This window comes from Mytilus trossulus, chromosome 1 (genome assembly GCF_036588685.1).
Source record: "Mytilus trossulus isolate FHL-02 chromosome 1, PNRI_Mtr1.1.1.hap1, whole genome shotgun sequence".
NCBI lineage: Eukaryota > Metazoa > Mollusca > Bivalvia > Mytilida > Mytilidae > Mytilus > Mytilus trossulus.
Window position 1 is genome coordinate 94,929,329 of NC_086373.1, and position 17,945 is coordinate 94,947,273.

At 31.3% G+C, this 17,945-nt stretch overlaps 1 protein-coding gene across 2 annotated transcripts in view; it reads right to left on the reverse strand.

The window, feature by feature from the left end:
* LOC134691555 (ectopic P granules protein 5 homolog) overlaps window positions 1-14,374 on the reverse strand; it is a 58,316-nt gene extending 43,942 nt beyond the window's left edge. The window contains exons 1-10 of one of the 2 annotated variants that reach the window (XM_063552123.1): window positions 14,312-14,374; window positions 8,940-9,737; window positions 8,179-8,346; window positions 7,385-7,545; window positions 6,600-6,682; window positions 6,117-6,256; window positions 5,476-5,675; window positions 4,696-4,801; window positions 3,883-3,997; window positions 288-444 (exon numbers count right to left, since the gene is read on the reverse strand). In XM_063552123.1, the coding sequence (XP_063408193.1) occupies window positions 288-444; window positions 3,883-3,997; window positions 4,696-4,801; window positions 5,476-5,675; window positions 6,117-6,256; window positions 6,600-6,682; window positions 7,385-7,545; window positions 8,179-8,346; window positions 8,940-9,737; window positions 14,312-14,356 (1,973 nt within the window). In that variant the 5' untranslated portion in view covers window positions 14,357-14,374. Of the gene's footprint in view, window positions 1-287; window positions 445-3,882; window positions 3,998-4,695; window positions 4,802-5,378; window positions 5,456-5,475; window positions 5,676-6,116; window positions 6,257-6,599; window positions 6,683-7,384; window positions 7,546-8,178; window positions 8,347-8,939; window positions 9,738-14,311 lie in introns of those variants that run through there. The other variant, XM_063552130.1, reaches the window with a different exon arrangement.
* Window positions 14,375-17,945: the final 3,571 nt, after the last annotated feature.

A 17,945-nucleotide genomic window follows, 5' to 3' on the forward strand; every position in this document is an offset into this window, starting at 1 on the left:
GATTCCTGCTTTGATATATATTAGGTAGATGTTAGAGGATGAATGCCCTGCAATTCAAGGATTCCTGCTTTGATTTATATTAGGTAGATGTTAGAGGATGAATGCCCTACAATTCAATGATACCTGCTTTGATTTATGTTAGGTAGATGTTAGAGGATGAATGCCAAGCAATTCAAAGATTCCTGCTTTACATTATGTTAGGTAGATGTTAGAGGATGAATGCCCTGCAATTCAATGATTCCTGGTTTACAAACTTTACATTATGTTAGCTGATTCTTTGTCTTTACCTGATGGTCCCTCCTATTCTTTTGTTGAGCTGTCTATACCTTGCCATGTTGTATGTCTGTAAACCTTCACCTAATATCCTAATTAGACAAGTACTAAATGCCAGCTGTTTTATAAATGTTGACTCTGTAGTTCTATGTATATCATAATGGAAATTGTCTACAAAAGTTAAAAAGATGAACTTTATAAACAATTCATGACGCTGCTATAGACTTTTAAAAGTTTAGAGGCCTATTTTATAGTGTAACAAACATGCTTTTATTTTTATCAGATAAAGATCTTTCGGTTAGGTTCAAGTTAAGGTGGCTCAGGACTATTTGACTGCGCATAATTTCATGCATGAATTACAAAAGTATTTATCATAAATTCCATATAAGTTTTTTAAATATTTTGATGGATAAGAAATGTTAAATCATTGTAGTTATGTTACAAATAGAACTTTTTCGTTATTATCCGTTTTGTTAAAGGCTCAATATGACATTTCACCCATTTTCCCGCCAAAATTTGGGTTTGAAGGCAAAATATTTATTTTTCCTTATCAGTGACCTATGTTTTTTATTTGCTCATTCTTTGAAGCTATATGTCAGATTTTTTTATTACAGTTTTTGACCAAGTGTCATAGAACGTATTTTTGATATTCTGATAAAAATATGGACCATAATTTGGTATTCGGCCTTTGGTTTCTTTTTGTATCCTTTTTTATAAGTTCTAAAATTTTAACTTTTATTTTGTGGGTTGTGTTGGTGTTAGAATAGTATCAATGGAACAATTGAGTTTTTCGAGAAAAAATTAATACATTTTGATTCACCGTTTACGTGACATGAAACCAAACAGGAAACCAATCTTTATTTTCTTTATTTTGCACAATATAATTCAAAAGGCATAAATAAACACCATCACTAGTGTTACTTGCTTCATGTTAATATTTAAAATCTATTTTCAATGTTATATTAAAGTTTTTTTTAAACCTGACAGGAAACCATAAGAAACCGAAAGCATTTTTTTAGTTTTATTTTATTGCAAAATCATCTTAAAATAATCTGAACAGTATACTTTTTCTTAAAATCCATCTTAAATGTAACAGTATTATAAAACTCCTAAATATGTGCTTGTTTTGAAAACAATTAGTACAATTTATTCAGAATTTTCCATATTTTCTCCATTGATACAGGATACCGTAATAGTTGTATCTTGATGTTTAAGCAAAAAAAATGTATTTATATTTGGTTTTGATATTCCAGTTATATACAATTTATTCCAAATCATTGGCAATGTAACATTCTTTTAATCCAGTAAAGAAAAAAACTTTTAACTTGGAATTAAAATCTTTAAAATAGGCACAATGTGGTACTTGTGACCTGTACACCATCTACATGGTTTCCACATTTTAACCTACTTTAGTTGGCTAAAATCAATAAAGTACTTCCTTTCAAGTCATGCATGGTAAAAGTTTACTTCTCCTTTGACAAGTTTATTGCGTTTCTGATAAGTGTTTGCAGAACATGAATAAAAAATATTAATTAAAAACTGTGACAGGATTCCAACTTTGTACATTCTAAGTGTAACGGTATATTAACATGTATTTGTTATTAAATTATATTTATTCACCTAAAATATCCAGTAATATTTACTGCTGAAGTTAAATCAATCCAACGAGCATTGGTACAATGATAAGAGACGTAATTTCGATTGATTTTTCCAAGGACTCTTCACGTCATTATCGGGAAACAAAGTGTGTTCTAACGTCTGTCAAATATGAAATCGATTTTGTCAAGTCATTGGGCATTTATTTTCACACAGGATCGTATGTAACATTATGCACATAGGAAAAATAACAGACCACCGGCGCAATCTCTTTGACAATTGTATTTTCCTCTTTTAAACAAGACGAAACAAGTCTACAGATTATGTTTGCTAACATCCCGTTGGAAACAAAAACAATGTTTAGACCTAGTATTTCGTACATCCGGCCGTAATGGCGTTATCACATGTTAGTCACATGTTTCACGTATGACCGGAAATGGTTAGAACTTAAGGACAAAAACAATTTAATAAATAACTGGACTTCTGTTTCGTGTGAAATGTAACGCATAACGACAACGTAATTTTCTTACTTAATTATTACGAAGATCAAAACAAGAATGTAAATCATCTCGGATTTACCTGTTTGAACATCTCGCGAGAGTTCATATTTGCATATTGTTTTTAAGAATTCTATTACAACAAAGCAGATTACATCATCTAAAAATTGCGTTACGAAACGGACACAAATATCACGCCACTGTTCTTACATCTGCTACATAAATACTTATAGTTGTCGGCATTTTCTTCTCACTATTCTTATTGGTCGATGTTCTTTGTTATTTGAAGGCAAAAGTTACGAATTTGCCGGTGACGATTATCTATAAATCAGTCAGCATTATGCTCTTCGGAAGCAATAAGTAACGCAAGAAACGACACAAAAATACGGTTGTAGAATCTTTGAAATTCCTATATTTTAATTTTTTTTCTAGGGAAGAGTAGCATACACTTGTATGTTGATAAAAATAATGGCATCTTTAGATATAGTTGCAACTTTTCTTACAGTAATTCACATTTTATCACTTTTCTATAGTTATTGGAAACGGAGCCCAATAGCAAATTATGGTCCATATGTCAACACCTGTATTTTCCCTATCATTTCATTGAAAAATGATCCCTTTGACATACCTGTTTAAAAGTAAAATTTTGAGCTTAAAAGGTCCATGACCCCCTATTTTTTTTCAACCAATTTGATTCAATTTCTGTAGAGAATAAAATAACAAAAAATACTGCACTTCTGATAGAAACTTCGAATAGGCCTGAGCCACCTTAATGCAGCATTCTTTATCAGGGTATTACAAAGTCTTATCTTTACATCATTGTGTTCAAATATTCTGAGATACAGATTAAAGGGGGAAGATGGTGTATTAAAAATACTAGTGTTAGTTATCCTGATACAAGTTAAAGCAATTTTCCTTTCACAGGACTGATTTTGATGGTTGTCATTTTCTTTCTTTTGTTTTATTCTGATTAAAATTTTGTTTTAATGTCAGATCTTTATTCCTTCCAAATAATGTTGTTCATGATTTGTCCAACTTAATTTATAGTGATTCGGATTACCAGATTTACATATGTTTTTATTTTTCTGTGTCACTAATATCAATCCAACACCTCTTTTCATTACATGTACAATCATTTTAGGATGTTTGATATAAATTTTTTAAAAATCTAATATTCTCTAATAAATTAAAATGTAAAATGTTGAATGACGATTTTTTTAATCTCTGCACTATAATCGGGACAAGAATATATGAAATTTTAAGCACTCATTTTTTGTTTATCAAAACAGCCACTTAATCTTGTAACTTTATTCATTTTTTATGTTTTAGATTACCCCCCTTATGTTTAAAACTTTATCTATATAACATTCTCCTGAATAATACCTCCTCCCCATCCTTACCTTTAAAAGTTACTGGAAACAGGATTCAATATAAAACAGTTTGATAAACTGTTCACAATAGACTCAGCTATTAAGGCAAATTCTTGTATTAAATCTAATGGAACACAATATCATACCTGTACCGGTAATCAGTAAAACATGTTTAAACATCTCTGACACTGGAAACTGTTTTAAAATGGCAACAAAATCATTCTCCAGTAAATATTTCCATGCATTCTTGGGATCTTCATCCTAAAAGGTAAGTTTTAATGCATAACAATAATTTAATACTGAATAAGGAAATCCATTCAAAGTGCAATATAATGTACTTTCAGAATGTATTGCAATGTATTTATCATACAAATTATGCAACTAGGTAGGTATCGCAATGGTGAGAACTCACATATCTGACAGTCCAAAACATTAATCTGTATGAAGAGTCTATAATAAATCTAAAACCTTTTCTCATTATTCTAAACTACAATAATAAAAATGTATGCAATAGTTTCTGAACTTACAGTTTTTAAATCAAATGTATTGATGTCTAAATGTAAGGAAAATCAGGGAGGGGATAAAAAATTAACACACATTATAAATTTTGGACTTCACAAAAGATTAATTACCTGTATATTTGATAAAAACAAATTTGACTACAATGTTAATACAATTTTTACTTCGTATGCTAGGAGCTTTCTTGAGTCATTTCTAAGTGCGTTTTGCCTTTTTACAAAATTTGTCTTGATGGAAGATTGATAGTGTCTTTTCAGTTAATTTCCAAGTTGTCTAGACTTAGAGCAAATTCTAACTTCAGTTATGGTACAGAAACAATTGTTTATCTTTGTAACATTCATATATTTTTGTTTTCAATTGATTCAAAATACTCAATTTCTCTTTCTAATGCATATGAACCTGTAGTTGGACTTGTTTAAGAAAAGTGTTAAGTTATATACCTCCTCTCCATCACAGTTTATGAGTACCCAGGGATTTGTAACTTGTTGGGGATCAGGACTTGTGTTAACAGCCTCTCTCATCAGACAAACAAAGTCCTCTCTTGCTCTAAAAAACACAAACATTATATTTACGTCTAAACATATTATGAGAAAGTAAAATTATGCAACTTTGAAAAATGCTCTTGTACAACTGATATGATTAAATAAACAACCAATATTGTTTTTGATTTTTATAACTGTAGCATACATGGATTTCATATTTTTGAGTTGAATGTCTCATTACTTTTCTCTACAATTGTTTAAACAATTTGGACAAATAAGAATATACCATCTACAATGAGCAATAACTTGTGAATAAAACAAAAATCTGTCAGGAGGGAATTCAGAAAAGTTACGAAATAGCAAAACCAAATCCAATGATGACAACTAAAACTGTAGTGAACTCCTTATCATCTGAATTTAAAGTTTCTTAATTCTTGACATGCATGAGTCATAAACTCTTCTTTTGTTATTCAAAACTGGCAATCTTATATATTTCAAAGTTCAAAGCTAAATATTACTTTTACAAACATTTCTTTTTCCCTACCTTATTGGTTTAAGTACAAGAGCTAAACAAGCTATATAATGGTCTAACGTAGGGTTCCCAAAGCTAGTCACAGACTGTGGGATCTCTTTTTCCCTACCTTATTGGTGTAAGTACAAGAGCTAAACAAGCTATATAATGGTCTAACGCAGGGTTCCCAAAGCTAGTCACAGACTGTGGGATCTCTTTTTCCCTACCTTATTGGTGTAAGTACAAGAGCTAAACAAGCTATATAATGGTCTAATGCAGGGTTCCCAAAGCTTGTCACAGACTGTGGAATAGCTGGCATCTGTATGAAGTTGGCTGCCCAGGTTCCAACACCAGCTGGACAACGTAATATATGATTGAGGATAAACATATGGTCATCAAAGGATGCTACTTTTACCAAAGCAGAAACCTACAAACAAGTATACATATTCATCTATTATTGGTGTTTTAACGTCACGTTCAGCACTATTTACTATAACATGGCCAGATTTTGTTTGTGGAAGAAAGAGTTCCTGTAGAGAACCACACAAAGTTGAAGATGTCAAGAGACAACTGTAATCCTGTTTAGAAACATGTCCTATCAAAACTGCTTCATTTCAAAATAAATAAATGTTTAAATTGGATAATGTCAGTAACTAAATTGACAGATTTAGAATTTTTCGATCAGATTTCCTAGCTCAAACTAGAATTTTATATAAAATTTAGATTATTAAAATATCAACCCTTCTTGAAGACATTTGTAATTTCTATGAGATAAAATATATCTTAGTGCTTTTAATTCAATTAATTATGATTGTCAAAATACATCACAAGTTTAACATAACTGTTAAAATAATAATAAAGGCTATACCAGTCTCTGTGTCCATCCTCTTGTGTTGATAACAAATTCATTATCACTAACTGGTCTACGATGGAACATATACAGCACAGTAATACAGTCTCTCAATCTATTTATCTGGTGCTGATTATTAGGGCTGTGTAATCCTAAGGCTATAAAAGGAAACATAAATGTTTATAACTATATGTAGAAAATGAAACTAAACAGAGTATAGGGTAGTGGATTCACTATAAGTCGGCATTTAATATAACATACAATCAATCTGCAAACAGACATTAATAAACAATTCAAAAATCAAGATTATAATTCTATAAAAGCGTGAAATACATATATGAAGGGTACTTAGGTTATTAGGGATGACAAGTTGATGGGTGGAAAATTGATAGTGAAATCTAACTTCTTTTTCTCAATTCTATTGTAACAGAGCGTAAAAACAAACAATTATTATGTATCATTTAAATAGACATTAAGTTAAATGATAGCTGAACTATATACCTTGTGGTGGTGCATTACTGGGTATATCTCTCAGTAAAGGACTGGTGATAAATAAGTTGTGGATGTAGGACTCTACTTGCAGTCTACAATGTAAATCAAAATAGGAAATTCAATGGAAAATATATTAATTATAAAAAAGAAGATGTTGTATGGTTACCAATGGGACAACTCTCTACAAGAGACCAAATGACACAGAAGTTACCAACTATAGGTCAAAATAAGTTTATTTTCATTTAACACCATCTGGGTTTTTTATGGGCTACAATATTTGTCATGTGGTGTTGTTCACATTTTATTCTATTAGCCACATCATTTCCCATTGGTGTTGGTCATTTTTTTTCTATTCAGTACAACATCTGTCTTATGTTGTTGTAACAAACTTTCTAATAATATAAAAATTGAGGAATATGCCATTATCAATACATGGTAAATTTATCCACATTAAATCAACTTCTAACATCATAATTATTCTATTAATCTGTCATATTAATTCATTTTTGTATATTCAATATCCATATTATAAAGTTTTAAATGGTATGCCTTACAACAATGCAAAACCACCTACAAAAAGAAAGGTGTCCATATATATGTCACCCTCTAAATGGGCTCATGAAGTATGGATTATGTGACCTTTATCTTGCAAACCAGTATCACCGTTAATAGGCCTCGAAAAAAAATTCTGAGTAGATGCATGCATGCAAACCCATGCATGGTACCTGAAAGTTTTCCATTAACATCCAGCTACTATATGTACATAAAATTCAATATGATTTTAATCAAATTACCTGGCCAGTTGTGAGGAATAAGAATGAAGTGATAGTTTGGTCTGTAAATTTTCTCTGATAGTCTCTAGACTTTTCTTTAATCTTTTAAAAGCATCATCATCGAAGTCTATCATTTCATACTGATGGTTGGCTTTACATGTAACACCATCCCCACAAGGTCCCTAGAAAATATACAAGAACAGTATCATATTTATAAAAAAAGAAGTATTATAGGCAAAAAGGGATTTTATGAAGCAGTTCATTTGACATATTTGGCATTACCTAAAATCTCATCAATTACTGTAAACCAACTTATATTCGCGAGCGATTTATTTTCGCGAGAAGAAAAATAACGCGAATATAAATAGTCACGAATATGTAAACCTTGGATCTTTTCTTATTAAACTTCATCAAGTTAATCAGAAAATCGCGAAATTAAATAGCCGCTAAGTGGTCAAGAAAGTGTAAAACGCGAAATAAAGTATCCGCGAAAATAAGTTGGTTTACAGTATTGTCTCATGTACACATGTACATTCTGCTTTCCTTTCTAGATATTTTAAAAACTATAAGCATATATTAAATTCTTTTTCATGTAGCAATATAGACCTTGAACAAATTATCTATATATTCTTTGCAGGTGTTTGAATGTATATCTATCTTTGAGAGGGATAAATATTTTCAAAAGACTTGTGATTTACTCCTCAAAAACTTTGTTTTTAACCTTTGACTTTGTTTTTTATTGTGTACCTCTTAAAGAGTCATCTCAACTAACAAGTTTGTAGGTCTTAATGTTCTTAAAGTCAAAACGTACATACCTTAGCAGTGACAAAATGTTTAGAAGTAACCCATGACTGTTCCTTTATTGCAGTGTATTGTTCATGTAACACTTTTATCTCTCCTTCTGACTGAATTAGGTTCTTCCGAGCTCTCAAGTAACTCAGTAAAATCTCATAAAATTCATGGTTATCTTTCTTTTCATCTTCCTGTAAAAATGTAAGAAATATTAATAAGAGATAACTCTTCTGATCAAGCATGGTCTAATTATAACAAGCCTTCACATAACTCAATAAAATCACATTCATGTATTGTAATATGCATGGTTTGCTTTTTTGCTCATCTTACAAGATCTACCTCTTAATATTTATTCTTGGCATTGGCTTGGCTCTGAGTTGCTGACTTATTGATATTGCTAAACCTCCTCTTATTAAATGCTACATGTTTATATAATCCGTAAACTTACACAGTTTTAAAAAGGAGAATAATTTCCCCCCAAAAAAAGAAGAACATTCCAATGACAGATCACATAGTACAGTTAAAACTATATTATACTTTGAAATTCAGAAGTGAACTCAGGAGTCCTGGAAAAGTCAATAGCTGTTGTTCTACTGTTGATCACATACATTTCGTGAGTAATAATAGAAACCATTAAGTTGAAATAAACATTTGCATTTGTCTACAACTTTCTTCTGAAATCAAAACTACATGTAGCACATACATGAACTTACACACTTGTTTACAAATGTGTTCAACTAACAAATAAGTATGTATCTGTGTATCTACATGCACTATGTTGTACCTGTATAAACATGTCAACAATAGCATCTATCTGTATCAATCGAGGATTGTAATACAGACTCTTAAGTTGCTCTAATGTTAATGGTTGAATGATATGCTGACGGATTTGTGAACTTTCTTTTCTATGCTGTTCCTTTTGTTCTATGGCAGATCTTTTAAGCTTTTCTAAATCAGGCTTAAGATTAGGATATAAATTTACAGAGTTTTCCTTCTCAGAGAAGTCATTTTTTATGTCTAATTGTTTTGTGTGTACAACTTCTTCATGTTCGTTTACTACTTTTAGTTCTAGGCTATTATTTAAGCATGAATGTGCTGATTTAAAGCTTTCAGTAGACTCTTTTCTATTAATTTCAGATTGCACATTTTCTGTTTTACATGTATCATTGTTCACATTAGTCTCATCTGTTTTTTCTGAGTTTATATTTTGATTCTCATGTATTGTTTCAATCTTTTCTTCTTTTGTCCCTTCCATGTAATTATTTTGCACATTTTCAGCAGAAGATTTGTCTTCGTCAACTTTAAGTTTTTCCATATCATCAATCAAAACATCAGTTGTTAGAACTGGTAAACTTTCAGTTTCTGGTACATTAACATTTTTGTCTTTTTCTTCTTGGTCATGAGATAACTTTTCTTCATCTTTCTGTGGTTCTGATTTCTGTACTTTTTTCTCTGCTTCTTTAAACACATTTTCTGTGTTTTCAGTTTCATCCTTGAATGAGACTTTTGTTTTGTCACTGATGTCTAATTTTAGACCTGGTTTATCATCTTCACTAACAACATGTATCTTTTCTTTCTTTTTCTACAAATGAAATGGAGAAAAATTGTAAAAGATGTTCAAAGAAGTTATCAGTTTCAAAAAAATATTTATGCAAATAGAAATTCATAGATTCTATTTTATCATCATCTTAATATATAAATTCCACAAATTTTACAAATGTGCATTAGATATGTCATTTGTTGTGAAACATATTTGTTTTTTTAAAGTCAAATATGTACATATGTTAGGCTGTTAGTTTTTATTTCTTGTTTGAATTGTGTTACCGGTACATTTGTTCGTTTCAGGACCTTTTAAGGCTGACTTGCCAGTATGGGCTTTACTCATTTTTAGGGCAATACAGTGACCTAAAGTTGATAATTTCTGTTTCATTTGCTTTCTTGCGGCCAGTTGTCTCATTGGCAATCATATCAGATCTTCTTTTTTTATACATACATGTACACAATTTCAAAATCTAATGCACTAACAGTAGTTTTAGTGTTCTTACATCCAACTTGAAAATGATATCACGTCATCGGATGAGTTTCCATTGTTTAGGACTTTTTAAACTAATAACAACATTTTGGTGGATGCTTTAGAAAATCTTACCCAAACTGCTCAATATTCTGAAATTGCTAAATATAGCTTGACAAATTGAATTACCAGTCTGTCCGATGTACCATTCTTTGCAAGTGATACATACAATACAGTAAATTAGGTTTACCATTTTGCAATTAATGTCTGCATTTGGAACAATGGTTTGGCCGTTTTTTAATGTTATTTGCGGGCCGGTTGCCATATATTCACAACGACTACATCTAGGGTCATTACATATTGAAACGTTGTATTTATATATATTTATGTTAATAATTATATGTTTTATCAGGGCACATGTGCAGCAGGTGGCGTTCAGGTTGCTCAGTCTTCAGTTGTCTATATCGAGTTTTGAGTATTGTTTGCCTTTTTTTTTTTTACATGACATAGTCAGTTAGTTTAAGGCTTTAAAAATTAAGAGGTGTTTTAATATTCCTTTGGTATCTTCCGACTTTCAAAAACCTGAATAACATATGGAAAAACAACAAAATATCCAGAAACACAAAGATCAGATTGTATGTGAGCAAAGATAGATCAGTTCTGTTGTACAGTTCAGAAACATGGAGAACAACCAAAAAAGTAGAAAGTTGAATTAGAGTATTCAAAGGACGCTGTTTGAGATGAATAATTAACATCCAATGGCCAAGTGTAATTTCAAACAGTTAACTATCAGAAAGAACAGGTATGAAGAATATAGTGAATGAGATCATGAGAAGGCGATGGAAATATATTGGACATATACTGCGAATGGATAACAACCGGTATGTGAAAAAGGTATTGACATGGACACCACAAGGGAAAAGAAAGCCTGGAAGACCGAAAGGCACATGGAGAAGAGATAAAAAGACATGGTTACACCTGGAATCAAATAGAAATCAAAGCCTGAAAGGCTGTAAAAGCAATTGCTGCCATGTTTATGTTTTGGGGACTTTTTTTTCATCCACATATATTTAAGAATTAAACATGACAGGAGTGTTTTCTAGTGAGAATTAAGAAGGTTTTAACTTTATATCAATTAAAGACTTTAGCAGAAAGTCATTTTTAATATGTTTTATATTTCACAAGGAGACGTTTACCAGGCTAAAGTTGGGGTCAAATATACATGTGCTGAAACATATAACTCCAAGAGAAATTATTATGGATTATCCCCTAGTAGTGTTTGTAACTGGACAATAATTTCCTTTATTGATTTAATTTTCATAATTAATTTAAATTTAACACTTCAGTTAAAACATTTCAACTTTCCAGACGCAAATGTTGAAAAACGGGAAAGAAACAAAATATTTTACAAGGCATAAACATGTAAAAAATAAATATATATTTCAGCTGACTAAAAATATTTTCATAATGTTACTTTGTCATCATTTCTTAAAAACCGTTACCACGATTTCCCGAGAACTACGAGAACAACATAATATCCCGAAAACAAGATTATATATCCCGAGAACAAGATTTTTAATTGTGTTATAGGTGTTTTTATTGTGTGTTTACTACTTTTTACAATAATAAAGAATACTAATAAGAGATAATACTCGTTTTTATTCAATAAAAATGCAATTATATATACAAATATATATAACGTCCGCCATGTTGTTTTCAAGAAAGAATTTGCATAATGTATAAGTAACAAGACATAAAAATCTATTTTCTGAAGATTGCGTGTATTTTTATTAATTATGAACGCCATAAACCTTAATTATTGTATGCTGTTACACTTATTTAAGCAAAAAAACACACAAACACCATAAAAAATCTTTTTCTCGGGATATTTAATCTTGTTTTCGGGATATTATGTTGTTCTCGTAGTTCTCGTGAAATCGTGGTACCCCTTAAAAACTAAGTCCCAAACATTATTGCTCAGTTGATATGTGTCATCCTCATGGGGTACAAGATAACTATAATTATCGTGCAATCCCGAAAAGAGGGGCCATCACAGACAAACATGACATTAAATCGTCATTATACAAACAAGAGCAAACAGCTCTAAGTTGCTTTTATCCAATTTTCAGGAAACATTGTGAAAATGATCTTCAATATTTCGAATTCATGTGAAATAAAATTGCAAACACGGTGGACCGTAGAGGGTCAACAAACGTAGTAGACTCGTTCATTGGAAAGACTAGGATAATGGTTTCATCATTTGTCATGCATACCCAGTTTTGAATATGATATCCAAAAAGGATGTACTTTTTTTAATCTATGAAACTAGAAAATTCCAAATTGTAAATATCTCTTCATCTGGACTTGGCATCTATCACGTTTGGACGGGTCCATTTCATTAGTAAGGTGGTCGATAAATCTCACGGAGTTATGGCAAAAAAGGAAAACAAACTTATTGTTGTGTGTTTTTAACAAGGGTTTCGTTCCTCTAAATTATTTGCGCAAACAAATCAACAAAATAGGTCAGTTAACTTTGTCTATTTTTAGATTACAGGTAATCATTTGACACTACGTATAACCTGATAACCTGTGTAGTGATTTTGATTTTACGATAAATTTATGAATGAACGACAATTTTATGAATGAACAAGAGCACCTGACCTCTTTCTTAAAAGAACACCAATTAAACATATAAAACCGTATATTATAAAAGATAATTCAGTCAAATTTTCAAAACTAAATCAACAACTGAAATGATTCCATATTTTGTTGAAACATCGTACGAACGGAAAACGGAATCGCAAGTATAAAAATGCATTTTTTTCACTCGGACGTCTATGTTTTTTGATAGTCAAACGGTTGTCCCCCTAAATACAAAAATACATCTACAAGAACGTATGCTGAAACTTCTTAAATCCACTAACGTTTTTCAAAAGTTTCAAGCTATGTATTGCATTATAAAACATACACAGGTGTTTAAGAATGACAGACCAGGAGCCTGTTTAACAAAATACTATGGCTTGATCTGGGCAGAGTCTCTGATCTGGGTCACAAAGATGGCCATACGCGACGGCATGAAAGCAATTGCTTTAAAAATCGCAAAAGATGGAAAGAGTTGAAGGTCCCTTGTTCATGTCTTATAAGTTCTAGAACATGAAGAGGATTAAGTAAGTATCTTTCGACTATATTTGTATATTCCCATTAAATAAAATGATTGACAAAATTACCCAAAAAGATTAGTTGTGCAAGTATACCATGAATAGGCCACTTCAATGTTAGTTCAGTCATATTGAAAAGGGGGCAGATTTTTTTGCAAGAGGTGGAAATAGAATGATAGTACAGGAAATCCTATGCTTGTTTCCAAGCAACTGCCCTATTTTATTGATGTTTTCCCATTTTTATTTCAATTTGGAAAATCTCACTTTTTCAATATGACCAAAATGACTGTGGAGAGGCCTAGCACATGTGTCACAAAAACCCTCTGAATTTTTATATTAATTATTAAAAGGGCCGGAGTGACCTCAATGACTCTTGGGTCAGATACACCTTATCACTGATCCAGGCTGACCCTTCTGCTTGAACTTTTGATGTCATGCACAATCACTTTTCCATTGTAGCGTCAGAAATTTGGTTTAATGACTTCAAAATTTTATGGGAAACTGTGTGATGGCAGACAAATAGCGATAAGGTGTATTGAGTAAGAGCCGAATTAACCCAGATACCTATACCTTATCGCTATTTGGAAATCTGTGCCGCATGACTCGTGAATTGCTTTTGCTTGACCTCATTTTTTTATTTGTGGCATAACATATTTTCTATTATGATGTAAAAAAAAATACGGGAACTTTTGTGATGTCCAGTCATGGGGGACACATAGCGATGAGGTGTTTAAGAGACATATCCTTATGAACTAACCACTGCCAAATTGTTAATAGTAGTGGTGAAATCAAGAAATAATGTATAGTGTGGACTGCATAATTTATATATTTCTAAATTATGATTCTTATAAATTCAGCTGTTTCGTCAATAGACAATACTCACATTAATAACAATTGATTATACAAAAAAAACTGAAAAATGAGAGACAACATAAAATAAGAACTAAAAGAGTCGAAATGACACCAAATTGGTAGACATGCATGTACTTTTTTTGCCTTAGTCGATGATTTTGGTTGAACTGCTTCAGCCATTGTCACAAGATTATTTTGATTCGTTCGGATGTTTATTTACATTTGCTCTTCGATAAATCTAGAAACGCGATAAGCCTGCGAGGGGGAGTAACTCCCACCTATTTTAAAATGTACTATTCCGGGGTCTCTCACTAATCAGAAACAAAAAGCGTCAGGAAGCGACAAGAAGAATAATTTAGCAACAAGAAGTATACTTTTAATAATGACAAGAAAACACATTTAGCAAATAAAATATAGATATTTAAACTATTATTAATAAAGAAATATCGAAATATACTTTAAATTAACTTTTTTTTTTACATACACGAGAAACAAGAAAATAAACTTTTTTTTATTACCAATGAAAAGTTTAAGATAATATACCTTCAATTTACAGCATAGTGCATAGATGAAAGAATCAATATGTATGTAGAGTCGATAATTAGTCGGACCGGCTAATTCCGTTATACCGACATTGCTGGCTGATTCTTACTTCTACAGGCACTTGTCTCATAACCTAGATGCTCTGATCAAAATATCTTAATTCCAGCCGGCAAAATAGCTTATTTCTAAAAAAAATACTGGAAAATATACATTTTTTTTTATTTTGCTGGCATTAGGCAATCGGAGGCCAAGTTAAACGACCGATATCCAACGACATTCAAATAACTGACTATTATTTCAAAAGCAAGTTTAATTTAAATATTTTTGATTATTTTTAAGCTTTCAGTGTGATTGACTTTGCCAAAATGGTATAATATTTTATCAAATAAATGATGCAATGAGATTTTTAACTTTTATTTTTCTGTTATCTCATCTAAAATATCACTTTTATATATTTGCCAATACACACAAGGCAACTTTTTTTATAATGCATATATTCTACCATATATAGACCATCGTAGTTCAGTTTGGGGAAATTTGTTACAAAATTATAAAACTTCAAAAATAGTAGCAAGAATTATATTGGAGTGCGATATTTCTTTTCCTTTTCCTTTTATGTTTTCATCTTTAACCAAAAGAATAAGATACCAACAATCAATATTCTAATGTATAAAATTGTAAATGGACTAATACCTCGGATTACTTAATATAAAAAGAATGCTAAACATTAATGATATGTAACACCACAACTTGCGATCTGTCTCTAATATAATGATCTATTTGTTCCAAGACCAAATACAATTTTTTTTATAAAAAAAAACTCTCATTAATCTGCAACCAAGGTATGGAATAATTTGCCACTCAAAATAACAAATTGTCATAGCGTTGAATTATTCAAGAAACATTGTTATAATCATTTTCTTGAAAATTATGTGCAACTGAGATTTTTTACTGTCTTGAAGACCCATTGGTGACTTACGGCTTTGCTTTTTTTAACTCTTTGATCGGGTTGTTGTATCTTTGACAAATTCCCCATTCCCCATTTCCATTCTTTATATTCTATTTATACATAATCTGAGACTACTGTTACACATCTATACTGAAAAAAGGAGAGGGAATGAGGAAAGAACGACAGAGATTAGGTTGATGATGATAATGATGATGATGTGCATTTTACCTATGTTGATACTATACTACGAGGAATCGTTTTGATATCTTTATAAAATTGAATACTTGTTTAACAATTTGCACATTTTGATCATAGGAAAGAGTTTCTTTTCCAAAAACCAGTAGTGTTAAGTCCAAATCGCAGCCTTCGGGAAGCCAGCTGAGACCATTAAACAGAATAGCCCTTTCATTTAGATAGAAGGAACAATCAAAGAAAAAATGGTGCATGTCCTCAATATCCAAACCATATTTACATGTTGGATCAGATATAATGTTAGCTCTAAACAAGTCACAATTCAAGAACGATGCCGAACATCTAAATTGTGTTAATATTATGTTCAATTTTCTCGGACCATATAAATAATGTTTTAAGTTAGATTGATTCGAATTTCGAATTTCGTGGGTTTTTTTTTATTCTTCTTTGAATTTTGATAACGAGTCTACATTTCGAACTGATATGTTCAAATTATTCCAAAGTTTAATTGTTGATGGGATAAAGGATTGGGAAGTCAGTGTCAGCCTGTAAAATGGTAAAATGATATCTTGTCCATTTCGCAGGGGATATTGTGTTGTACTTTGAATTTTAGGGGGCACAAGGTTACATAAACATTCAGGGGCATTATTATTCTGAATTTTATAAAATAATTGTAGTTTTCTTCTTTTTCTTCGTTCCTCTAAAGTTTCCCAACCAACCTCTTTTAAGACAGTCTCAGAGTGTGTATAAACAGGCAAACCTGTTACAATTCGTGCAGCTTCAAGTTGTAGCTGTTCTAATTTAATTGAATAAACTTTTCCGCAATTGTCCCATACTTCAGTTGCATATTCAAAAAAATGGTCTAATAATTACTAGATATAATTTTTCCAAATGTTGTCGGCTAAGTTACTATTTGAGTTTTCGCAGTATATTCAGATGTTTTTTTAACACTATTTAATATATTTTTAACATTGTTGTTCCATTTTGCGTCACTTCTAAATGTAACCCCTGGATGCTTAGGTTTATTCCCGATTGTCCCACTTTTTAAAATTTTAGAGTTCTGATTGTCCCACATGAAAAGTTCTGATTGTCCCACATTATTTTATGTAGTAAAATGGTTCATTCCCTCTATTCCCACTTTTTATAAATCTGGTAAGAAAAGGTAAAATTTCATGTGGGAATAGGAGGAAAACTTGTGCAAACAAAGGATTAAACTGTACAAACATTTTTTAATCAACTGTTAATTGGCCAGTGTTTTATTTAATAGAACAGGTAATAAGTTATTTTTCTGTATAAATTCTGTTTCTTTTTAAATAAAAGAAGTATGAAAGAAATCAAAACAAATATAATTAAATGATTTTATTACTTTTTTAACACAAATTCAACTATAGATTCAAGCAAGCATAATATAACACAAATTATACAACAGCACTAAATCAAATCACACATTGTAGCACACACATTAGACAATCACTGTATACAAGTCTATTAAAGTTTATCTATCTATTCCACATGAAGAAGGTGGGAGGCTGCATTACCAAACTCTACTGTTGTGACTTCCTGGTTGCGGTGTCTAACTTTAAGTTCGTCTAATCTGTTGTTGATTTCTACATACTTCTTTTTGGTGGCCACTCTCAGCTGCATACTGGTCAGGGCATTGAAGGCGTCCTCATGTTTCAGAAGTTTTATAAGTTGAAAGATGTTTGGATGTGGACGAGTGACATGTTTCTTCAGCTTGCTGTGCCATCCCTCTAAATGATTTGTTGTTAAGTAGTGGTTCCAAAGGTTACTAGTTCTTCATCGTAGATGATTGGAATTGCTGAGATTTTGGTTGGTATTGTGTTCAAATTATTGATGGTGGCAAGACAGTTTGAAGTTGAACACTTCCAGTAAGTTCTTATGCCCCTTTTGTTCTTTCCCTGGAACTTAATCCCACTGTGTACAATGTTTTGGTTCCCGAGTCTGTTTGTAACAAACTTTACCTGTAGTTGTGCATTAGCCATTGTAACTGAATAATGACTTGACTGGATGAGGACCACAATTTATATCAATGTTTAATGCTTTGAAGTAAAGTTAACGGTTTTC